General features: G+C 45.1%; 1 protein-coding gene across 1 annotated transcript in view; it reads right to left on the minus strand.

Annotated features, from left to right (window-relative positions):
* Trpm (transient receptor potential cation channel, subfamily M) overlaps nt 1-7,056 on the minus strand; it is a 145,339-nt gene extending 138,283 nt beyond the window's left edge. The window contains exon 1 of the mRNA XM_075868926.1: nt 6,988-7,056. Within this exon, the coding sequence (XP_075725041.1) occupies nt 6,988-7,056 (69 nt within the window). The remainder of the gene's footprint in view (nt 1-6,987) is intronic.
* Nucleotides 7,057-26,604: the final 19,548 nt, after the last annotated feature.

The following is a 26,604-nucleotide window of genomic DNA, read 5'->3' on the forward strand; positions in this document are numbered from 1 at the left end:
ATATATACTCTACGACCGCAATTTCACGTCACGCACAGAGTTGACAGCGTGGTCTCACCGGATGAAACGTCTGTTTAGCAGTTCGTTCCCTGCTTGTGGGTATTACAGTGAAAAAGCACTCAAGATACATGCTAACAGAATGTCCAAGACACTTCTCGGAATTGTATTCATGCGGTTGTTTAACTCAATTACTAAGTAAACTCAATTCTCAAACTTTGCGTGTTATGTTATGTTGGTTTGAAGGGAGACTGGATCATAAATTGCTCGATCCACCACGAGGTATCGACCATGAATCATTCTTCAGTGGATTTCGTGAAAAAAAATCAAGAAAAGGGAGAAAACAAAGAAAACAAACAATGCCAAAAATATATATTTTTTCAAGAAACAACACTACTAGAGTGATGATTCTGGATTTGTGTGTGTGTGTGTGTGTGTGTGTGTGTGTGTGTGTGTGTGTGTGTGTGTGTGTGTGTGTGTGTGTGTGTGTGTGTGTGTGTGTGTGTGTGTGTGTGTGTGTGTGTGTGTGTGTGTGTGTGTGTGTGTGTGTGTGTGTGTGTGTGTGTGTGTGTGTGTGTGTGTGTGTGTGTTGCGGGGATGTGGACTGTTAAATGAGGGAGATTAATATTTCTTTACTGATGTTGAGTACGCCATGCATGATGGTGCTCAGCTGCTGACCCGAATGTCATCGCGGGTTTGATCCCGGCCATGGCAGTCGCATTTCGATGAAGCCAAATTGCTGGAGGCCAGTCTATAAAGTCTATACGATGTCGGTGCCAGGTAAAGAACAACAGACAGTCAAGATTTCCGAAGCTTTTCTTGCTTTGGTTTTTTCCGGTAGTAATGTTTCTCTTTTTAATATAAAAAGCCATCTCCGCCGTGGTGGTCTAGTGGCTAAGGTACTCGGGTGCCAACCTACAGGTTGCGGGATCGAATCCCGGCTGTGTTGGCTGCATTTTCATGTGCTCAGATGTGCGTGCACGTTAAAGAACCCGGTGGACCAGATATCCGGAGCCATTCACTACGGTGTCTCTAATAATCATATGGTGGTTTCGGGAGGATAAACTCCTGATGCCAATCAATCTATAATAAAAGCCGTCAAGTCACCCAATAGTATTCTCAAATATCTCTGACTCAGCAAGACTCTCGTTCATTCCTTAAAGATCAACGCTTCACAGAAGTGAATGCTTAATTTCTTTTGTCTTGCGCTTCCTGGAAAATTACAACATGCGAGAATATACGATGGGCAGAAAAAAGTTAGGGTTAACTGGTTTTGAATTTCGATTATGGCATCAGAATGATTGCGCCACGTGCCTAACATCACATACCTCACTTAGACTTCTACCATGCTTTGTGAGGCTGAACTTCCCGTTACATACTTTTATTCCGTTCCACTGCTGTTAGCCTTACGCTGCTGCATTGTATCAGAATTCGCGGAGTCAAAAAAACAAAGAAAAAAATCATTCATGTGAGAAACTCTGTTGTCAGGGAGCCATCTGAGGCTAGCAACAGCCTTTGGCTGCTTCCTATCGAAGCGATACTGTCTTTTGCTTTCCTTCTTATTCTCAGATTTCAGTGGCATCTCATACATTCCCGACAGCCGCCATTTACATTGCCACACAAAACGTATTAAAAAGTCTTTACTGCTCTGCGCGTCTTCGAACCCATAGGTGCGCCTGCTTCTTGTTCGGTAAAAACGCACTCGCTTATTGTGTGTTAAAAAGAGAGAAAAAGCTATGAAATGAGCACAAGCTTCTTTGTCACAATAGGCAAAAAAAGGGGGCCACGCGATCATCTTTTATTGCTTTTATTTGTATCAAAAAAGCATGGCATCTATTCTTCCTTTGCCCCTTGCATTATCGGTTTTGGATTCTGAAGGAGCAAGAATAGCTCAGGTAGAGATTGAAACTCTAAGGAAGGGGCTATTTAAGGTAAACAAAACTAGTTCCAGTGCTAAGCAGGGCGCAATACGTGAGTTGATACAGGGTAACGGTCACCATATAAAAAGGAAAATAAACCAAATTCAAGGTGCCATGCAAAATATGATAAACTGTGGAAGGACCGCAGGAGGCGGGGTGGTTGGAGAAGCGGTAACATACCTGCGCTTTTCAGAACAGGGCTTGGATGCCAATTATCCCGAACGCCCGCGGGCACGAAAAGCGATTGGCTGGTGAACTGCGCAGGTGCTCTCCGTGGAAAAGGATATGAAAAGGAGGACTTGACCCGATACTTGGAGCCAACCTATCTAGCTCACATTTCTTGGATGAAAAGGGCACATGCCAGTTTTCTGGGCTGGTGCAGCTTTGTATAAGAAGGCTCGCACTATAGTGTCAGCCCACTCACAAAAAAAAACACGTTCGCAAGGAACGCTCTTTTTTGTGTGTGCTGACCGGCATCATGTTTAGTAGTTGAATGCACGCCCAAACCACTATGTGTTATTTTTCGCCACAAATTCATAAGCAAATAACGCACTTCTGTGGATTCAGAGTTATGCTGCTGGCCATCAGGCTGGTGGTTCGATGCTCGGCCAAATGAACATGGGATTGAAAAACAGCAACTTTTGTTCTTTGGATGCATGTTAAGGAAGCCTATGCAGTTAAAATTAATGGGTATCTTCCACGACGACGCCTCTGACCACGTGGAAACTGCTATGAAATAGTATAGTTCACTCACTCACTCACACAATCAATCAATCAATCAATTATTTCAAGCTTTTTTTTGTCAATGAAAAATCACTTGAATAATTGTTCAGGCTTGACGTCCCAAAATCATGACATGATTACGAGAGACGCCATAGGGGAGAGTTGCGGAAATTTCGATCGCCTGGTATTCTTCAACTAGCACCTAAATCTAAGTACATGGCGCATTCTCCTCCACCTAAATTTGATCCCGTGACCATTGGGTAAGAAGGCGAGCGCTATAATCCTAGTCCAACGACCGATTATCAGTCAGTTAATCAATCACATTGAGTGGGCAAGCGGGCAGCGCCGACATCATGTCTCACGCATCCCGCTTCTGCATTTCGCAGGCTTTGGTTACGCTGCTTCTGCTGCCGTTTTCACCGACAATACTCACGGCAACGGACAATCCAGTCCCGCTGCCACCGCTGAGCCAACCTTCGGACGACCGCAATCAAGAACATGGCTTTTTCTTCGTTTGGCCTGACATGGTGCGCCGGGATTTCTGCGCAGCACCATCCTCGGTGACGTCGCCAGTTCCAGCGGCCTACTTAAACAGCTGCTGGCACGACTACCGCTTCAGTGGGCAAGCGGGCAGTGCCGACACCATGTCTCACGCATCCCGCTTCTGCATTTCGCAGGTGTGTAAACGGTTTTCGCTACATGCTAAGCGAAGTGATAACCGCTATTTACTGCTGCTTCCTTGCCCACACGTATTATGTGAAACGTTTTCTGAGTGCTTTTCTATGATCCTTATTTTGCTGTGTTCTGGTGACGTCGAGACAAATCCCGGGCCGCGTAATACCCGTCCCCAGGCCCTTATTGACCTAGAGGACTTACCCGATGATCCTACACAGCATACACATATTCTTTTCTGCCTTCTCAAGGAGGTTCATGCCCAGCAGATGGAATCGGCAAAGAACCACGCGGAGCTAATAGCCGACATAAAAGCCATAAAAACTGGGCAGAAAAGCATTGAAACGAAAGTTGGTGCTATTCAGAAGAGGTTAGACGCCGTAGAAGAAAAAATGAAAACATTTGATCGCATGGATGAAGATATCGTGCACCTTCAGAGTTCCGTCGAAACATTAACATCTAAACAAGATACCCTGCAATCACGCGTTGATGATCTGGAGGACAGGTCGCGACGCAATAACATCATTCTACGAGGTATACCGGACAACCGCGAAACGTGGGAGGAAACCGAGATGCACGTAAGGGAAGTCTTGCGTGACGTTTTAGACCCGTTACTCGAGACTGCAATTGAGCGTGCGCATCGCTTGGGGCAATATCATCCAGGTAAATGTCGCCCAGTTATGGTGCGATTCTCGAACTTTAACACTAAAAACAAACTACTCTCCGTGCGCAAAAAACTGATGGAAAAAGACGTCTCAGTAAGCGAGGACTTTTCGCCTACCACGTGTCACGCAAGAAAGAAATTGTACGAATTTGCCAAGACTCACACAGACGATTTCTAGATTCGGTACAACAAGCTCGTAATGAACAAAAACCACTATATCTACAATTCTGTAACTGATACCGTGAGTGCAACCGCTACCCCGGTAGCGCCGGTAAAACACAAAGGGAGTGCTGCGCATTCGTCTAGCGCATAGGGGGGCGTGAGGGGCGGTGGTCGCCACATTCCTTGCGTATCAGTTCTCTTCACCAACATTCGCAGTGTGATTAACAAACGCGATTCCTTAGCTTCTGCCATAGATACGACTTGCGCCGATGTTGTCGTATTAACGGAAACTTGGCTACACTCGCAGGTACAAAACAACGAAATTTTTCAAACCACTCGTAACCTCACAATTTATCGCTGCGACAGAAATAACCGTCAAGGGGGCGGTGTCCTTTTGGCAATTTCGGAAGACCTCAAATCCCACTGTATACATATCCCAAGCAACTTAGAAATTTTATGGGCCATCATTGAACTTGGTTATCAGAAAATAATCGTGGGCGTTTGCTATCGTCCCCCTGATCACACTTCCGACTTCATAAATGACCTTCATGACATAACACATACAGTTTCTTCTCGTTATCCTAGCCTGCCTTTATTTCTATTGGGTGCTTTCAACATTCCTAATATTAATTCGGCTACCGAGCCACCTACCGTACTTCCATTATCAACATTAGCCAAAGAATTCGTGGACCTGTGCTCTGTATTTTCTTTCTCTCAAGTAGTTCATGAACCGACAAGAACAACATTTTCAACCGCCAATACCGTTGACCTCGTACTAACAACCAGTCCTGACGTTGTTTCGAACATTACCTATGCACCGGGCCTAAGTGATCATTCTTTATTGTCGTTCAGCATTAAGCTCCCGCGTCCGAAGCCGCTTAAGAGCACCAAAATAATTCGCGATTATAATAAAGCAAATTTTGAAGGCATTAACAATGACCTGTGCAATTTTCTTGAAACTTTTCTGGAGGGTTTCGATGAACGCACTGTCCAAACTCATTGGAATCTGTTTATACGTAAGGTAGATGAACTGACCAACAAATACATCCCCGTCCGCTCTATCACTACAAACTTACACGCCCCCTGGTTTAATAACCACATTAAACGGCTATCTAACGAAAAGAAGCGTCTATACAGATTAGCAAAGCGTTCTAACAACGCTGCCCGATGGAATGCCTACGAATTAGCGTCTGCTGAGTACATGAGAGTCATCCAATCTGCTAAAGACACATTTATCAATACCACTCTTCCATCCATGCTATCCAACGATCCTAAAAAGTTTTGGCGCGTCATAAACCCAAGTAGTGAACAAACGATAACCCTTATCAATGGCTCTGGAGACGCTATAGCCCCTGAGCAGTGCGCTTCATCTCTCAACATCTCTTTCACTGGCAATTTCTGTCGCACTATTAATGTTCCTGTGCCACCTAAGATATGCTATAACTACCCAGTCATGTTCCCAATTATGATAGATTCTGTTGGTGTAGAAAACATAATTAAGTCCCTCAAACTTTCATCCGCCCCGGGCTGTGACCTGATTACCACCAAGTTCCTTAAAGGTACCTGTGCCTACTCATCCATTATTCTTACTAAAATTTTTCAACAGTCTCTTCACGAATGCGTATTACCAATCGAATGGAAGATTGGCAAAATTGTGCCATTTCACAAGTTCGGTGACAAGCATTCCCCATTAAACTATAGACCGATCTCACTTACTAGCATTCCATGCAAAATACTGGAGCACATTTTGTACTCTAACCTTGCAACCTTCCTTGAGTCTAACTCGTTTTTTACGCGTCACCAACATGGCTTCAGAAAAACATTCTCGTGCGAAACCCAGCTTGTAGCCTTTACACACAAATTAAACATTATTCTCGACCAAAATAGCTCTGCCGACTGCATATTCTTAGATTTCTCCAAAGCTTTTGATAAAGTCTGTCACAACTGGCTGTTGCACAAATTAAATGAACTTAATATAGATCCCAGGCTTCTAACATGGCTCGAATGTTTTCTAAAAAATCGTTCTCATTTTGTTTCAGTTAATAATGTAAGCTCTGAACCAAGTGCCGTTCATTCCGGCGTACCACAAGGCTCCGTACTAGGCCCACTGCTCTTTCTTATATACATTAATGATTTACCGTCCTGCATTACCTCCAATATTCATTTATTTGCGGATGACTGCGTAATCTGCCGAGAGATAACTTGTGATGGCGATATTACCTCTCTTCAACATGATCTTAACTCCATTTCTCTTTGGTGTAAAACATGGCTCATAGAATTAAACAATAAGAAATGCCAATTTTTACGTGTTTCGAGAGCGAACCATCAACTTCCAAACTATTACCTTGATAACACCCCTCTTCAATCCGTGACAAACTATAAATACCTTGGGGTGCATATAACAACTGATCTGACCTGGGCTGTTCACTGTAATTACGTCATTGAAAATGCTAACCGAATGTTAGGTTACCTCCGCCGCAACTTCTCAACGGCCCCTTCTTTCTTGAAACTTCTTCTTTACACTACACTAATACGACCTAAACTTGAATATTCTGCTGCAGTATGGGATCCTAGTCATGCCAACCTAACACACTCTCTTGAAATGGTACAGAATAACTCAATTCGTTTTATACTTTCTAATTACAACAGGACAGCTAGCATAACAGCCATGAAATCTAGCCTCAACTTACCTTCACTTTCATCCCGTCGTAAAATGTTTCGTCTCCACTTGTTTCACAAGCTGTTTCATCACACATCGCTGCGGGACGGTCTTATCTTGCCTCCTAGTTATATCTCACCCCGGCTGGATCATTCCCATAACGTCGGGTTGCCTTCTTGCAGGACTCGCACCTTTTCTCGGTCTTTCATACCTCGCACCTCCGAGGACTGGAACCGGCTTCCCGCATCAGTGGCAACCATTGTAAATCACCTTCACTTCAAAAGTGTCTTAGCTAATTATGTGTAATTGCAGCCAACAAAGTATTGTATTACCCGATGCTGTGTTGTTCCTGTACATTAGTTATTTTCTTGTCGTTTTTTCTGTCTTGATGTAATTCTCATCATTCCCGCGTTTTTGTTTGCTATAAAGCCTGTTAGCTAACCTGTATAATTAAGATCTTCTGCTCGATGTAAGATTCGCCGCTGCATTTGTAAAAATGTTTGTCTTTTCTTTTGCAACCACTCCCCTCTGTAATGCCTTTTGGCTCTGAGGGTATTGCAAATAAATAAATAAATAAATAAATAAATCAAGCAAGCAACAAACAAGCGAGCATGCAGTTTCATCAAGATAACGTGTTGCGCAAAATTTGAGAATCTACAAACTACTACGATAATGTACATTTGAGTGGTTAGCAAAAAAAAAAGAACAAGTCTAGCACTTGTGTTGAGTTCCAATGGCAGATCACGAGCGCTGGAGCGGATTGCGAATGGAGCGTGCAGATCCGAGCGGGATTGCTCTCGCCAAATCTACGATTGGAAAGCGCGCGTCTCGACGGGAGCTCTTGGTGAGCGGAAATCTAGCGAAGGAGCACGAGGGGTTGCGAGAAAGAACAAAACGTCGTCCGGACATCTATCGGTAATTGGATGAAAGGCGGGCGCACAGAATACGTCACTTGTACTTCCGGTCGAATCCGCCGATTTCAGCGAAGCGGGAATTCTCGCTCCACGGTGCAATGCGTGATCTGCGGTTGCTCTCAATCTGCCATTGGAACACACAATTCACGCTCCCAATCTACCATTGGAATGTGATCACTCCACTCAGGGCAGAAAAACTTGATCTGGATCGGCCATTGGAATTTAACATTAGTGCTAACGAATCTGCTAATTACGTTGAAGCAGAGAACCAGCTCTCACAATGCTGCATGGCTTTTATGAAAGAGTGATTACAGAAAATGACAGAGACGCACACATGCATTTTTCCCGCTTCAGCTGGATTCGTTTGACTCCGCGAAGAAGACATTCCGCGAGTCGAGGCACCAAAGTGAGCGCTGTCCTCGAGATGACTCAATAAAAGTCACGTTTGTTGCTCCCGCTAATGGTGTACGAGCGCATTCTCCACTGCCGTTCTAGGTTTCACAGAGGCCGTGTACACGGGAAGGCTTCGCCAGTGTGGGGATTTGTTGCCTTGGCTCGAAATTCCATTCCTCACCGGTTGCGGAATGTTAGCCACGTTGTGTCGGATAGCCAGTGCTTGTGTGATTCACGAACTTTCACAAAGCGGAGAGGGAAACACTGCCGTGATTACTCGACTTACGTCCACCGCTTGCGAAATGAACAGCCTACCTTTGCGATGTTGTGCAAAACCATGGAAGCGCGTTTGAATCGAGCGCTCCGGTATCCAATCGCGGCCGGCCAAAGGGAAGATAACGCTGGCTTTGTTTTGCTCCGGTCGGGCAGTGGTGTGCAATATAAATATAATATGCCCCCGAATAGGCAGCATTAGTGTTATTTTGGTGTCCAATCAGTCACGCTCTTCTAGCTGTCTCACATCGCTTTCTCTGGTTCCGTTCCCCCCGTTTACTGCAGCTAAAACAAAAGTCTACGACCAGAAGGGTCTCTTTAATCAATAATGATGGACATTAGTCGTCGGGATTGAGAGAGAGAAGAAGGCAAAGGAAAGTGAGGGAGGTTAACTAGGTTGTACCTGGTTAACCTCTGTGAATTTGGTAAAAACACGTTATACTTTCGGGTTCTACTGATTCCTATGACGGAGGGGTCAACCATATTTTTTTTTTCAATCAAGGGGTTAAGATGGCGTTTTGCTCTCCCATAGTAGATTTCAATGCACTCCAAATCCTTAAACACTTTACCTAAACACAAACACTCGCTAGCAGACGCTGCCTACGTCGTCGTACCGCGGTGAGACATGGGGAGCGTAGAAGAGGAGGGGACGCACATGTGCAATGAGGGTGTAAAAGCCGCAGGGAGAGATGTCTAGAGGAGAGAGAGGGGGGAGCGAGCGCAGGCTAGCAGACGCTGCTTGAGTCGGCGTTGCGAGGGGATAGAGGGGGACTGTCGGAGAGTAGGGGAATGGGAAGCGCATGCGCAATAAGGGTGCTCATATTGCACACTGTATTGAGCTCGACCATGGCAGTGTTCCAATTCTTAGACAGCACGGCGACAGTCTACGCAAACTGCTTAGAAGACAGCACCGAGCCCATGCTGTCCGAGAATTGGAACACTTTCTGGACGGCTTTTACGCGACGATGCGCCACCTCGCGTCGAGAAAAAAAAACCTAAAATAAACAAACGTAACAGTTGTATTTTCTGCCTTATTTCGTGTTAAAATAAAAAAAAAACAAATAAACGTTACCTACATTGAGCGTCTGGGAAAGGGTCAGCTTGTGTGCAGATGACCATTCTGGCGAGATCTGGTCTATATGAGCGATTCGCTGATCCGCCATTTTGTTTAGAGAGCAAAGTAGCCTGCATCGTATTTGTCTACGATGCGGACTTCTCGGAGCGCTCTATTTTGCCGGCTACGTGAGAATTGGAGTGGGGCTTAAGATGGCCGCCCGCCCATTTAGCCGTCTATTCAGCCTTCTACGCTGAGTATTGGAATACAGCCCATAACATATATATACTTCGCATCTAAAAGAGTGCGCGAGCAGGGAGTGTATTATACTTCATATTCTGTGCCGTTCGCATTAGCATGCACCTGCGACTTCAAGTCGAGAGCACCGACGGCGCTTATCATGCAGTCAGTGTCTGTGCTGCAAGAAACCGAGCATGCACTCGAAAATTTGGTTAAAGGAAGTTCAACAACGGCAATATTTTTATCTTCATTTTTCTTCGCGTTCTTTGATACAAGTATTCGAATACACTGAAAATTCAGCAATGAGCGGATGGAATATCTCGACGCTTCATCGCGCTTACTTACGCTGTCGTCTCAAGAGGTATCTTGCCCGTCTCTAACAGAATCCAGATCCTCATTAGTCGTCCAGCCGTCCAGCGTGCGAGTCGCCTTCTCTGTGAATCACTGTGAACACCGGTATGTATTCAGTACAGAGTATGAAACCTCATTAGCGGAGTAAAGGGTGTGCTTTTTATACTGGCGTAACTAGCTTTTCGCTGGAGTCCTATCTTTGAAGCTTACAGGAACGTAGAAAAGTAATGATAATAGCGAACTTGACACGCATTCGGTGTCTTAACGAAAGAACTTGGATCAAGCCCTTTCCAACCTCGTCCGGTACATCTTATGAGAGGCGCTTCTCAATCAAAGGAAAGTAATCGTAATGTCAATAAGTGAGACATATCTATAGATTTAGGAGAAGTCTACGCAGTGCGTGTCTGTTTCGGCCAGTGCACAAGTCGTCTGGCTTTTCATGCTTTCAAGAAATAGGGCTTAGTTGAAATTTGTACGAAATGAAGGTCGCCTCTGTTCCCGAACAAGCTGCCAGATGTGACTAGACGACATAGTTTTCGTGACGTCTCACTATGACCTCCGTTCTATCTCTGTTGCACCATCTTAACCTTGCTTGACTATGCTATTCTAGCTGTCAGACACTTATACACTTCTGCTTAACGAGCCTAGCTTCTTGTTTGAGTCTAGCTTAGCTTCGTGGTGAGGCTAGCCTCTTGGTTTGGTACGGTTTCTATTTAAAATGGCTTTTGAAGATTGCCACAGTTCAAAGACCCGGTACAGCTCTTACCTACCAGCCGCAGAGGTCTCACGCATGCCTGCTGTTTCGTGCTCGTTTCTTATAATTAAATTCTGATGATTCAGTAAATATCTGGAGCGATGTTTTGGCTTATGACTAATATTAAAACACTTATAAAGAAATGCTAAAGATACAATAAATTTCCCGAGCGACATTCCTATTTATGACCGATAATAAATGCACAGTCGCTTTTGTGCTAGGTGTGTCATCTTCAGTGGCTTATTTGAGAAATGTACACAATAGCGGTAGCGTTAGGAAATCGGTGATGCTCTGGCATTCTGATGACTTGAGCGAGCGTGAGCTGCCCGTACTGTTTAGCAGCTGGAGGTGCAGCTGAAGTGTGGTCCACGAATGAGACAAGACAAGCTGCGCGAACCAGAGCCGCCAATATTAAGGCCAAGTTGGGTAATTTTCCCGGAAGAGATGGGTCAGTCTGCAAGAAAAAAAAAACCTCATTTCGCAATGGATACCACGCCCCGTGGAAGAGTGCTCACCCATTCGATTTCAATCAACCCAGTCAAGCACGACTCGCGCCAGCGTGAGGAAGGTCAGTGTACACCATCAGACTTCGTTCGTTGAAGGCACTCGTGCGAGCGGTAAGTTGCATTGGCAGCGTTGTTTGGCAACGCAGCATAGGCAACGAGGAAAGGCTGATCGTAAATGAAGAGTGACAAAATATTTCGCGGTGTAATCAACGCAACGGGCATGCTCCGCTCTGAATCTATCCTTCTTGAGCAACGCTGTGGCCAAAACGTTGATAACCCCATCTCGACAAGTTAGCACCATACCGCAGCTAAAGCGATTAGGAATGCCAGCAAGACAGAAAAGAAAATCAGAAGGTAGGGCAGTACCATTATATGCCTCACATAGCGGCTCGCAGTGAATCCTGAATGAGAGCTAGTCCCAGAAGGATTAGTATAGCACAGAATGCGCGAGGTATTTCTTTTTTTAACACTCTGCCGGATATCGTTACTGATTAGCTGAAACGATCCCTAACCTTCACCGCACGACACGTAGACGACGAATCACGAGGAAGCGTACACTAATCCACGTCTGGAGCATCTTCACGAGATTTTTCTCCTCGGGTTTGTTCGGCCTTCTTATCCACGCGTATACAGTCGGCTGTGTGCTTGCGCCTATCTATTAACCTCGCTTCCTGAAAGAATCCTGCCGGTTCATGGTGTCGAATTATACTGTTCGCGGGAAAGTGATCGTTATTCTCTTTAGAGCAAAAAAAGTTGTGTAACCTAATACACAGGTGAAAAGGAGTTTGTAAAAAGCAACCTGGTCGATTTATTATTTAATTAATTAATCAACTCACCATCGAGGTACATTTATTTGATGGACCAAAAGAAAAGCTGAAATAAATTAATCATACAGCAAAAAAGAAATGCGGATATAACCCGTCTTCTCACCGCGGAATATAGTGATTGAAATACAAACGAAGAAATACAAATGTCTACACATTTTCGGGCCACAATGTCATTCGATGCCTTTCGTATGCTTGGGTGCGAAAGAAGGCTCACTGTTTAGGCTCATTCTAATCATTATCGGTTCAGTTTTTTTGTCATGCTTATGCGCTCCAATGATGTAGAACAGTGCATTCTGCTCCAGATTGGTCTTCTTTTTTATATTTTATCTAGCAGTGAAGTTCAGAGGTACATGATTAATTGACGCGGGCATAAAGGCGTCACGCGCTGTTGTTTCGAACAGCTCTCAATCGCTTTATGTCGTGCCCGAAGTGGAGTTTAATTCTATCAATGTAAACTCAATCAAGCTCATACGACAACGAACAAAAAGTTTGGGAGCTGGGAAATTCTGGTAGATGATGTACTAAACATTACAGAAACCGTTTAAACGCAGATGACTGTATTGAACGGCTTGTACGGGACTTGGTATAGTGTTTACGTCACGCAAAAGGCATTCATCTGATATCTCACGCGTTCAGCTTTATTGCATCGTGTGTTGAAAAAATTTACTGAGTCGATGCTTCTTCGCTTTATCACTGCAGTGCTGCTCTACATCTTGCCCCCACAATCATGTAATGGGATTAGTCAATCACTGTGAGGTTCTTAATGTAGGTTGTAAGGGTTCATTATATTTTTGCATTACTTTGTATTTCTCATCCCTCTTTTCCTCGCGAGTGCTCTCAGAAGTATTACGATTGGCTTCTCCCGCCACTTTCTTGTGTATTTCAATGAATGAATGAATGAATGAATGAATGAATGAATGAATGAATGAATGAACGTAGTCTTTTTGTGCTATGATGGGTCTTTCCGTTTCTTTTGCTCTTGCCTGGGAACCTTTTATACCTATCTTTTTTTTTGTATCGCCTTTTTTAATCTCCGTTCTGTATAAGCTCCCGTTGGTTCTAAAATGTTTCGCAAACTATAGCTCTAAATAGAAAACTTCTATTTCTAATAGAAAATTTTCGCAAATAATAGAAAATACTTCTAATAGAAAATTTTCGCAAAACGACCGCAAACGCGATGGTTACGATTCTATGCTTTCAAATGCGCGATTATTCAATTATTCGCACGTTTAATCTCAGGTTTCTAAGTTTGTCTGGTTACTCTATAGTAACTCCGACCACCTGCCCAACTTTACTACAGTGTTGTTTCGCAAGTTTGCTGTATTGATTTATCGGTTAGTACACACACACACACACACACACACACACACACACACACACACACACACGTGCGAGCTGTTTGGCCTCAAGATCTTGGAGTGGCGCTCTCTCGCGTGTGACGTCAGTTTGTGGACTCCACTCTCAACCGCGCTGCAGCAGCCGCTGCTTCTGTGCACAGATCGCCTACTTCGGGCGGGAACTATGTCGAAGGAACAGCCTCACGAGGGTCGACTAACGCCCACAACGAATGTTTTTGAGTGCAATTATGAACTTGTTTTAGCTGCAGCCAAACCGACAAAGCCAAGAAACCACCCAGATGTCTGATAAGCATGCCGATGCCGCCAACCACATTGCTGGTCATATAAAAGGGAAACTATCCATGATCTCGCTTGTCATCTGCAGTTTCCGCCGTGTGGGTGTTTCGAAATTGAAATCTCAATGGCTGGCCTTTCTTCAGCATCTACAAGCGTGTAGATACCGCAAGCGAAGCATCGAGGTGTCTCGTCGGCGGCGCTGTGTTGTATACAACGCAGGCCACGTTGTTGAATGTGCGCAGCCGATGCCGTCAATGGAGAAGGAATCACCATCGCGGCTCTGGTCATGAAAACACGTGGACTTGCGAACCTTCAGCACAACTTCCACGTGGCGATCGAGTTGTACGCAATGGTGAGGAACTGCTCCGTGCCTCGGTGCATTTGGTCGGCCCGTGAAAGGAACGTTATCTTTCACAAAAATTCTAAAAAGAAGGGCACGCCTGCTATTTTCCTTAGGATATTTTTTTTTCTATCGTGCAATGATAGTGACAGGGAACACGAGGATATATGTGAGAATCGCTTATTTCGACCACTCTGGCACTCGCAATCAACAGATGAGATATTTACTGCAGAGCAGCTGTTTAAAATGCTGCTTCGGCAGCCAATCGACCATCATAGAAATACGAAGCAGCATCAAATTACCAAGTTTGAGATAATCGTGCTTGAGTTGCACTTATAGGCGTCGGCAAAGCACAATACTACGCCCGTGTTCCGTTGCAGTAAGATAAGTCCTGAGGGGTATAGTGCTGGTGCGACTCGGGAAGGGGGCAAGGTCCGCCTTGTTTGCTCAGTGAGAGCGGCATTTTGAAGTAGTTCATAATAATACCACACAGGGCAGTTAATTTGGTATGAGAATGTGTGTGTGTGTGGTGCGTACTGTGGTGTGTGTGTGTATGTGTGTGTGTGGTGCGTGCTGTGGTGTGTGTGTGTGTGTGTGTGTGTGTGTGTGTGTGTGTGTGTGTGTGTGTGTGTGTGTGTGTGTGTGTGTGTGTGTAACCCAACCAAATAAAGATGCATAATATCACATGTCAGGTGAGCTGACGAGGTGCGCTTACCCGACACGATTCGGAGGCCGCGTCGTCGGCTCCCTTTCCCCCGCACAGGCTAAAGCGTAGGTGACTTCCACCCGGCAAAGTGCCGTCCCAAAACCTACCCAATCAATCAAGGCGCTGAAACATGGTTGAAACCTTACCGAAAAGTGGAGCGTAAGGCGGGTATACATAGCAAACGACACTGTCGGCGAAGTGTTTGCTGCATGTATGCAGTTGATGAAGACGTGTGGCGCTTTCCCTATAGTTTGGCAATACAATTTCTCCTCAGCGTCAGGTCCAATGGATAGTTGTAAAATTTAACGCCCTTTTCATGGGTGGGGGATCATACAGAGGCACAGGGCAGTATTCCACAATTATGCATCACTTGCCACGGAGACAAGCAGCCGCAGTTTTAAAAAACAAAGCGTTGTGCTTCTAAAACGAGCGTTAAAAGCTGACACTCATGGTTTTTAGAACAACGTCGGTAGCCACCACACACAAGATAACCAATTTAACTGCTTCTTTGCCGAGTTTTACCAGGACGGTTTCAATATGACGCCGCGCCTAGAGAAAGCACGCCAATTCTAGAACTTACGTCATGCAAGCGTGGTTCGCAGCGCCGCCATCGGTCGCACACCAGGCCAATACGGAGGGCAGTTTTAACGTAAAAACCTTCGACAATATTTTTGGAACATTGGCGTCAACAAATACTTCATTACCCATTTTATTATTCAAAAACCTGCATGTCAGTCTCCGCTTAGTATGGTGGTGGTGTTTGTTAGCCTGTCTGTTTATACCCTGCAGCAGCAAATTCCTTGCTGTCACCTTTGGTCGCGTCAGCTTCGCCATGCACACGATTATTCTTTTTCTTTGACCATGCAGTGAAGAAAACAGATTTACTGCATTTTCGTCCTTGCTCGGTAGCGTTTACTGCGTGGCAAGTGTCATGGGACGGGGCAGAGGCCTGCTGGTCCGCACGCGGAAGTAGGCGGGTGGCGCAGGATAATTTAAGCGTCGGCACGCTGGACTGTAATGAAGTTGGACGCTCTCTGCCACGGGACACAGGTTACAGCTTTCTCAGCAGCTATATTTGTTAGGTTTCGTAAACTCCTCGTCATCAACACTTAGTGGTCCAACTGCAGCGTTATGTACAACGTGATCTACATAAATTAACGCTGCTAGCGTGCCTGCTCCGCTTTTATTTAATGGGGCGACATAGCGTGCCCCGTTTTTCGTGCCCAGGTCTGCATGTGCGGGAAAATAGGTTTGTTGCTCGATTACCGTAAATGAGTCAGCTCGTTTCTTATTTTTTCTAGGCTAGCCTGGTCTTTCTCTTATTGTAATCGATACGCGAAAAATTACCGTATGCCACGACACGCAAAAATCAAAGTGAGAGCCAATGAATAATAAACTGAACTAAACTGAAAAAAACATTTACGGCAAAAACATGCTTTTCTTGGTAACTATATAGTGGGGAAAATAACACCGCTTGGTGTTCGGATGAGCTGAGTCAGTTGCGAGGGAAACGCTACCAGTGAGATAATGACAGTCGTTTATTTATTCACATACTGAACTGTCCCTTAACGGTAGATAGAGCTGATTCTGGCCCGTGTGCTCAAATTTGGGTGCATGTTAAAGAACCCCAGGTGGTCCAAATTTCCAGAGGCCTCCACTACGGCGTCTCTCATAATCATATGGTGGTTTTGACACGTTAAACCCCAAATATCAATCAGTCAGAGCTGATTCTAACAGTATCACACCTTTACATTTTTAGAATTTGTCATTCATTGCACGTGATTATCAATTCCTGAGAACGAGTTCCCCTGAGAAAGAGAGAAAGAGGGAGAAAGCATGAGTCTGGATCAGTGGTTCTCAAGCATGTTGGTGCCAGGGAACCTTGCTGAGCTCCACCAAGTATCAAAGACCCCTCCCCCCTCCCCCTTCTTTGTTTTTATGCAAACATTTTACGTTTGGTTTATGCTACACTAACATGCAATAAATTCAAAACCAAAGCTGTATGAAACATTTATTCACTGACATACAATCGAACTCACCTTCCTCGCATCAACAAATCCTTGTGAGGCTCAGTGACACTCGGGATCAGGCGCATGTCATCCTCTGGATTCAGTTGATTCCTATGCTCATTTTTCAGTTAGGGTATTTTCCAGTACGACGGCTCACAGGCATATCTTATTGCAAATCGCTGTAGCATATCCGCTGCCTCATCTTCAGCACCTATCTTCGAATGCGATAAATTTACAGGGGGGAGGCAAGGGGAGTAATATAAGACCTCAGAGATTCAGGCGCAACAGCCTAACCACATGGCCCGCTTTCGGACTCTGACTGACTACAAGTCGCCTGCGATATTTCCTGCGCACTGCTCAGCTGATACGTTTCTGTTATGTACCGAGATGTGCTTATTGAACACGAGCGTGAGTAATAGAGGTTCCTCAGATCGATCACACCTCTTATGCGCCATAAAAGTGAGTGCGAATGCGCAACCACGAAATATTTTTGTCAGTGGCTCGCGGAGCCCCGAGGAACCGACTTCGAGAAACCGTGGTCTAGATTATTCCCAATGCACGTGCATAGGGCCGTGTGGCGACAAATAAGCGCTTAAATCAGTTGCTTTCGAGCAGTACAGAAGGTCTTGTATGGCATTCTGTACATATGAGCTGCGAGGTGGAGCTTCCAGGATTTCTTTTCCTTCAGAAAGAGACAGGCTACATCAAGCCTTTTCAAGACATAAGTGGGCGCGCGGTTCTCCATCACGGGACGGGCAGAGGGGAAGGGTCGAGATTGCATGACTTACCGCAGCCCGTCCACCTCTACATCCCAAACTGATGGTCGAGTCCATAAAAAAAAACTTTGGGTGCAAAAATGAACCAGAATCGATGACGTGCTTCTCACAATGGTGCGCCGTTAGTCCTTGATTTTCTGGGAGTAAATGTAAACTTTTTTTTAATGAATCATCTAGGATCCTCCGTCACGAGGGGGTGGGGAGTGGCACATGATTGCTGCCTCCGTTAAGGAGGAGATAACGCCTGAAAGCATGCTAGAGCACACTATAGAGGGCCAGTTGTGAGAATATGTGATGAAGCAATAACACCGCACTTGTACGATGTGACCATGCTGCCGCAAGAAGTTTCCGAACGAGTGCTGTCATAAGAAAACCTTCTTCGTTTTGTTTTGATTCCTCACTCAGCCTTTCTTTACAGCAGCGAAGAAAGGTATAGCTTCGCCCGTTGTCGTCAGAGTGTCTCGATGTCTTTCCTCGACCATCACGGACGACGACGTCATCGAGGCACTGTATACGTTTTTGTGACTACGCCAATCGGAAACGTAACACGACGTCAACGACTACGTCATCGGCATGCAATGAACGACCGAGCAAGGCTCTGTCCACGTTTCGCTCGTGTCAGAGCGGTGCTATAGGGTCCCCCTAGAGGCGTCTCGCAGAGCAGAAGACCAATGTACAAAGTCAGTGCTACGTGAAGTTGCCCATGAGCTACTTTACATCACTTCACGTGCGAGGGGGATCGGACAGGTGCTGGGGACGGGCGCCAAAATTATATTTCTTAGTTGGGTGCCTGCTAGCCACATTACTTCGACATTCATAAAATGTGATGACCACGGCTGTATTCATGAATCAGTGAGCTTGTTTGAGAAATGTACAAAAAATGGAGCCTGTTTACTTCCCTTTTAATACGAATCAAGGTGGTCAACATTAGCCCACAGGGTTTGCGCGTAGCTGAAACAAAGTTTAGGCAAAGAGAGGGGGCGGTCAGAACCGACCCGTGCGACCGTCAGACATCGCCGATGGGAGAGTAGAAAAAAACAAAACGTGAAGAACAAAGTCGTCGTATGGCGCTTTTTCGCGCTCTGATTTGCACGGCTCAAGGACGGTACGAGAGACGTCAGCGTGTGGCGACAGCCCGTGACGACCAGTGAGCGTAGCGGGTCCACGCCGTGACTTTCGAAGCGTACAGGTGAGAGGATGGGAACTGTGTGTGATGGCACCGACTGGGCAACACAGTTTTGGGTGGTTCGCTCGATGGACCCTGGCTGTTCCCGAAATTGCTGGGGAACACAGAACAAACTGCATGCGAAAGGAGGTGACACAAGCGGAAACTGCAGGTTCGAGTAAAACAGAGGGGGTAGATGGGCACGCGGGGTCTGTTAATCATGAATACGTGGTTCTTCGAATATTGCGAGAGCATACACAATTTCGCGGCTCGACGTGCCCGGTCGCTTCTTCTGCTTGGCTTCGTCGATTGTTCGTTCCATATTTGGCTTGCTCTGTGCTTTTCTATTTTGTTATGTAAGTTTATGTTCACTACTAAGTCGTTAAGTACTGCGCAAAAAAAAAACGTGGTGTTCAGTTGCGTGTAGACGCTGACGTGAAAGAAAACTTGCACCATTTGGTGAACCCTAACACGTATACAAACTGGTTTCTAAGCTCTGCACTGTGCCTTGTTGTAAAAAAATGGCAGCATATCCACGGAGTGAATGATGGAGGGTGGGGCGAAGCATTCGTCCGTCCATGCGTCCGTCTGTGTGACCGTCCATGCGTCTGTTTGTGCGCCCGTCCCTGCGTTCTTTCATGCATCCGCCCCTGCGCCCGTTCATGCGTCCATCCATGCATCTGTTTGTGTGTCCGTTCGTTCATCTATTCAACACTCCAAGTCCCACCATCTCGCATCTTTTTATCATATATTCCCCATATAGAAGCACCGCCATCCAGCGGACATTCCAAGGACTAAACGAGAGGTGGCACACGCACACTTTCTTACGGCTTGCGCTTCGGGTCCACTTCCCACCTTTAAACACCTCGAGTTCATGGTATATTCTAGTTCACTGTATTCATGGCACTGCGACGAAACGCTCGCTAAACCTTTCGAAAACCAAGGAGGTTACGCCCAGCGAGTATAACGTAGCAACCTTTCCCTGTCAGATAGGGCTCAATTTACATGCCAATGGCTGCTAATGAGAAATGAGAGACAGGAGAATTCGGCTTTTACTTTCTTACAGCTTGCGCTTCGTATCTACTTCTCATTTTTAACCACCTTGAGTTCATTCATGGTATATACAAGTTCATTGTATTCATGGCACTGCGGCTCAACGCTCGCTAAACCTTTCTAAAGCTAAGGAGGTTACACCCAGCGAGTATAATGTAGCATCCCTTTCTTGTCCGATAGTGCTCAATGTACATGCCAATGGCTGCTAATGGGGATCGCAGCGTGTGCGTTGACTAAAAGCCGAATGCTCATGTCTCTCATTCCCCATTAGCAGCCATTGGCATGTACATTGAGCACTATTTTTTATTGTTAAACAACGCACAGAAGAAATCTCTCACTGGCACCACCTTGGAGGTCAAGTGTTATACCTATTTCGGGTATGTGCCACTGGTGGTTACATACGAGGGACGCCCAAGCCACGCCATAAGGAGCTTCGCCCCTAAAAGTGAGTGTGGTGCATCTTTCATCACCTATAATATCCGAAGCAGAAGCAAACCTATAGATGTACCATAACCTTGCACTTGGTTTTTGCAATCTTACGACATGTGTGAACAATTAACGCCAGTATAGTATGGTCGGACACAATTTTAGAAGTCAGTGGCGGTTCATCTCAAAGGCGGATGCACACTAGCCTGAACCAACGGGCGGGCTCGTCCGGCTGACGTCACTAGCCACATGGCTGGTGACTCTGCCGCCAGGAAACACTGCAGAGGGCATGAGTCGGAATATTCTTTTAATCACGGAGGTGATCGGCTGCCACGCTTTCATCATGCGAACGGAGCCTCTCCAACGTTTTAAGTTGTATCTGACAAGAGAAATATCCTGGCTGTGTGTTCATGTCTGTTCTGTGCTTGTTTGCTTGTTTCTGTTGTTTTCATTATTTATTTCTTGCTGTCTTTTGTCAACCAATTGTCTACTGATTGTGTGACCTGTCATTACAGCTGAACACCTAAGGGGCGCCACTGCTTAGCTCGAAGAAGATTTGATTCCACCCGTCGTGGTGGACTTATTTTAAACAAGACGAAATGTGAATGCGTAGTGTCACAAACGAGCGCTAAACCAAGCGCGCGGCGCCGAATTATATCGACCACGTGAAAACGAGGCGCCGGGAAGGTGCGACAGAAGCTGGTGCAACGGAGAAACAAACATCAAAAGAGGCCGCGCGTGCGCCTTCTCTGCCCCTCGAAAGCACTGCCGCCACATTGACCAACCTCCTCGTATGTAACACGCAGCGAAATCCAGAAACATCTCTGGATGGGGCGTGATGCTGCTGAGTTGCGTTACGATACGAAAAAGGTCCTGCCCTTCCCCCAGCTTTGCCTGTGCGGCGCGCCGACGAAACGCCGAAACTTGTAAGTAAGCCTTATTCTGAAAGGACGAAGTGACAAAGGTTTTCCGCCAGTAGACGAAGACGTGACCTGCCGTAGCAGCACGTGAGTAACCGATGTGTTGCCGGTGAAGAAGTGTTTGTTATTGAAGTGCAGTCATTTGACGACGCGAGAGTGTTCTGGAAAAAAAGAAAAAACTTTGGACGCATTGGAATGGCAACCACCGCTGGACTTTCAGTGAGTGATTCCTTGAAGAGAAGCATTCAAGCTCTGTTCCAAGATCCTTGGACTGAATACGTTTGACGAACATTTTAGTCTATCAGTGACTTTCTTAGTTAGCGCATGAGATTGCATTGTAGCGCGTGTCGTAGTTTGTGTCCATTGTTTTGCAAATATTGGAGTGGTGTCTTACCGTATTTGATAACCGCTGAGCGTGTACATTCGTGTGTTGTTTGCACTGCCTTATCTCAGAATATATTTTTGTTTTGTTATCGCCTCTCGGCTCTGCCTCTTTTGGCCACAGCCGGCACTTGCCGATGCACCGAAACGACTGAACACTAAATTGTCCGCGCTTTCGTGGTGCATCTCGGATAGAGGGGGGGGGGGCGAAACGTCAGCCCTTGGAATTAGCCTGGCGATTGCCTCCCTAAATGAAGGTACTAGTGACACGAAGACGAACCTAAACCTATAGATACACGTTAAAGAAGCCCATGTTGTCAATATTATTCCTAAGTTCACGCTCATGGCATGGTTAAATACCACTTTAAGATATTTGGCCCGTAACCACCTCAAATATTTATCTAAATGAATTCTCCACATTAGTGCAGTATAGAAAACTTGAACTCGGTTTCCGGTCTATTGGACTCCCTCTTTCTCTTTTCACGTGTATCAAGTAAGAGCGACGGGGCCAAAAGTGACAGTGAGCTTCGCAAGCACTTAAGAAAGTTAGAGCAGTGGTTGCACATCTTATACTATGTTCGTTGTTCTTCTCTATAAATCCTCTATTTTTCAATGATCGCAACTCAGTTAGTAAATAAATGAATAAGTACGAAATGTGGCACATCAGATAGAAGCGAACGTAGTAGAAGCGCACACGCTTCGCCAAGCGGTTGATGGTAAGAAGGTCTCGACAGGCCGTCCAACTTCTAAAAGCAAACAAAATAATGTGGGCGACTGACACATCGGGTACCGGGATAAAGATGAAGTGCAGAACACTTGAATACAACAACGAAGAAGGCATGAGAAGGACGAGAAACCGGCCGACGCAAAGCCAGGAAAAAAAAATCTCCACCAGCGGTCATCGTTCACACAATGTCCGGAAAACTGTGCAGCTCTTGGTGCGGCGTTGCAGCCAAGAATGATGGCCACGGCGGGAGAGATCCTCGAAAAAGCAAGCGCGACGGCGTGGAAAGGGTTCTTTCAGGGCAAGTGGTTCTCTGCGTAGTTTCGGTAAAGAAACGAAACAAAAAGAAAAGGAGGGAGAATAAGCGAGAAGTTTCGCCTCAGTTGTCCGACGAGAAAGGCGACCTGCTGCATCGGGCTGTGTGGGCCGTCGCTCTGGTCCAGCTGCCCGCCAGGCACGCCCAAAACGATGACGTCCGCCACGTCTCAGTACGTCTTCGATTTATTTCCCCTTTTTCGTTGCGCTTCAATCGACATTTCTCTCTTTGTTCGGTGATTCGTTTTCTCCACCCGTCCGTTCACTCGACAACGAGGAGCAACCGACGTGCTGATCCCGCTTCGTCGATGGCGAATGTAATCTCGGTTTAACTGTTGCGATGGTCCTGTACTTCTTCTTTACGATACGAGAGAAGTTCCGCAAGTTCAGCCGTCAATTTAATGTGGAATAATGCATGTTTTTCATTTATTTGCGTAATACCACAAATATTGAGCAGAATTTTATATTCATTCTGATGATCATTCTGGTGTTATGCAACACAGGGTAGTCTGTTTTAACGCGTTAGCGTTAAAGTGATCGTTTCATAAAAATTGTGGCGTCGTTGTCTGCATAGTTTTGAGCACAAAATCGGCGTTGTACGTCAGCAACAATTTGAGATAGATGCAAACATATACATAATAAAACATATTCGATCCACGCGATAAATTAACGCAAGCATCTGACGTGCGGGTATGTTTTCTATAGTACTACGCAGCAACACCTGGCCTTGAAGCAGTTCTGTTTAAAAAGTTATATTAGAATGTTGATATGTGGAATTTACCACCCCAAAAACACCATATGATTATGAGAGACGCCGCAGTGGAGTACTCCGGAAATTTTGACCACCTGGGGTTCTTTAACGTGTGCCCAAATCTGAGCACACGGGCCTGCAGCATTTTCTCCACCAACGAAAATGCAGCCGCTGCAGCCGGGATTCGATCTCGCAATCTGTGGGTCAGCAGCCGTGTACTCTATTATAACAAGACCACCGTGGTGGGGTTATATCAGAATGTTATAAAGTGGGAAAAGTCTCTGTAACCCATGCACAGTATTGCGTGGCAGAATCATAAGATCGTACCAGACAACAAGGCGTGGTAATCGCACATGCAGTGCGTGATTTAAAGCTACCGACACGTTGCAAAGTCTGCAGCAGTGAAGATGCACGTCGCACCTCACGGACGTGTATAGAGGGTACGTTGGCAATTAGCAAAAGGAGAAATCATAGCGTGGTGGGCACTGCATAGCTATGTTTGCAGTAGGCATTCTCGATTACTTCGATACGGCCAATCTTACGCGCATGAATATTCCTCTCCTTGATTGTAGGCTGAGCCCCTTTTCTGCAGGGGGTGACTAATGATGAGCACATTGTCTCGCTGTCTCTTTCTGATTATATATATATATATATATATATATATATATATATATATATATATATATATATATATATATATATATATATATATATATATATATATATATATATATATATATATATATATATATATATATATATATCACAGAGTGAATGATGAGTGAGGAGTGGGGCGAAGCGTCCGTCAGCCCGTCCGTGCTTCCGTCCGTCTGTTCGTTCCTGATTCTGTCCGTCCGCGCGACCGTCCATGCGTCCGTCCGTGCGTCTGGCCATCCATCCGTCTGTCTTTCCGTTCGTGCGTTCATCCGTCCGTACGTCTGCGGACGGATGAACACTCCAAGAGTTGGAGTGTTCTGTGAACACTCTAGTGAACACTCCAAGTACCGCCATCTCGCATCCCGTATTGCACATATCCGCTCGAGGGCGGGTAGTGCCATGCTACGTACAACAACTTGTTGATGCTACGTACAACAACAACGGAGGAAAGACAGACCCACACCAGCAGGAGGTGCGCCCCTAAACTGAATACATTTTTAAAAAGTTGTTTACCAATGTTTTTATTGGAGACCAGACCGGTCTTCAACCCTTTTATTTATTTATTTTATTTCAAGGTACCTTACATGCCCCATTGATGGGGGAATTGAGTAAGGGGTGAGGTACACTAGATACATGTACATATACTTATAGAGTTGACAAAAATACGTGAAAAAGATACAATTGCACTACAATAAACAGAAAGCATTATAGATAAGTATATACATGTAAAGATGACGCACGCATGCAAACAGTAAGCGAAAGTGTGCGTTTATTGAGCACAAGAAGGGAGCGGTTACATGTCACAGCTGCAACAATCTTAAAACGAGTTTATGTTTTCCAAAATAAAAACCTAATGTCATGTGCGATGAAGATAAAAAACAATACATTTCGTAGTGGCAATACAGCGCAGTGAAATCACTGTGCGAGGACAAAAAAAAAGGTGATAGGTGGGATAACTGCCAGTCAGAAATAGCTCATCTGACGTAGCACACGAGAGATGTGCTTTGATGATGGTGTAGGGTGAAAAATTTTTCAATATTCATCCTTGCGCTGCGGGAAGGCATCTACTCGATGAATTTTAGGAAGTAGATCGATAACATATGACGGAATGTTTCATGATTTGTCTCGGCAGCGATGTAATCAGGCAAACTATTCCAGAGAATAATGGCACGTGGGAGTGCCGACTTGTTAAACGCGTTTGTATAGCCGTATATACTGGAATAGCTGATTTGATTGCAAACGTACGTGAGGTGAGATATAGTTTGTGCAGAGCAGTAACGGTGATTCGGGAGGACTGGGTGATTTTATGAAAGAATGAAATCAAGGCAATCTCACGACAGATGTTCAAGAGTGGAAGTTAAAGTGGTCGTTTTATATACGATATACTGAAATGGGGACTGTAGTTATTGGTGATCAAGCAGCTTGCCCTATTCTGGATTTTTTTCAATGTGTCAATTAAGTATTTTTGATGGGGAGACCAGATCGAACAGGCATATTCTAGTTGTGGGCGAACCAGGGTTAAGTATGATAATTTGCGAATGCTTGAAGGTGCAGCTTTCTAATTACGTCTTAATAAACCAAGTGACCTAGAGGCGTTGGCAGAAATTGCTTTAATGTGGTCAAACTACGATAGAGTATACGCATAAGTATAATGCCTAAGTACCGATATTGCGTTGCAATCGAGATAACGAACTGATTATTGCTGTATAAAGATGAAGAGGATCATTCTCCTATCGAAACATTGACAAATAAACAGATTCTGAAAAGCATATACCTTGTACATTTATTTATTTATTTATTTATTTATTTATTTATTTATTTATTTATTTATTTATTTATTTATTTATTTATTTATTTAGAAAGTGAGAGGGAGGGAGGAGAAAACGACAGGTGGCGAATCATGCTGCAGATAAGCAAATGCAGTGCAAACGACCAAGTCAGCTAATAAGAACGTGCGCACAGATTAGAAGTGGTAAACTATCAGCGATTATTGGTCACGTACGAGAGATTTCGAACATGGGCAAACTTCATTCAAAGGCACAATCTATCTTAACTGAGATTAAGATAGTTTCTGCGTCAAACTATAGCTTCCACTGTTTGCGTATGAAGACAAGTTACCACTCGGTAGCTTTTCCGGTAATCAGTTATATTGATTTTTGTCTTGCAGCTGAATTTATTGATCTACCTCAAAGCATCCACAAGAGCGCTGCTTTCATCAACCGGAAGCATTAAGTTCGTGCTGGAATATGCATCTCGTACTCCACCATCCAAACGTTCAAATGTGAAGCGTTGAAATAATTATCTGGACTCATTCCTTCGACTAGTTCAGCTTATACGTTGCTCTATTTCTTAATGAACTGAATTGAGGTCGTGCCGGCAGAGCCTTGCAACTTCAACAGCGTTCCATCTGCATATAGTTAGGGACACTGAACCAGTCGTGCGCTTCTCCTATTAAGTACGAACAAGAACAAAAAAAACAGAACAATCAGACTGCAATGCAAACATCCCAGTGAATATAGCAAAGCGTGGCGGCAGGAGCGCTCAAACAGGCCACACTTGAACAACCTCGTTTCATTTGTCTCCTTTCTTCTCCTCGTTAGAAGCACCTTGTACACCCAGCGTGCTGAGCAAGTGTTTAC

The sequence above is a fragment of the Rhipicephalus microplus genome, chromosome 1, assembly GCF_043290135.1.
Source record: "Rhipicephalus microplus isolate Deutch F79 chromosome 1, USDA_Rmic, whole genome shotgun sequence".
Lineage (NCBI taxonomy): Eukaryota > Metazoa > Arthropoda > Arachnida > Ixodida > Ixodidae > Rhipicephalus > Rhipicephalus microplus.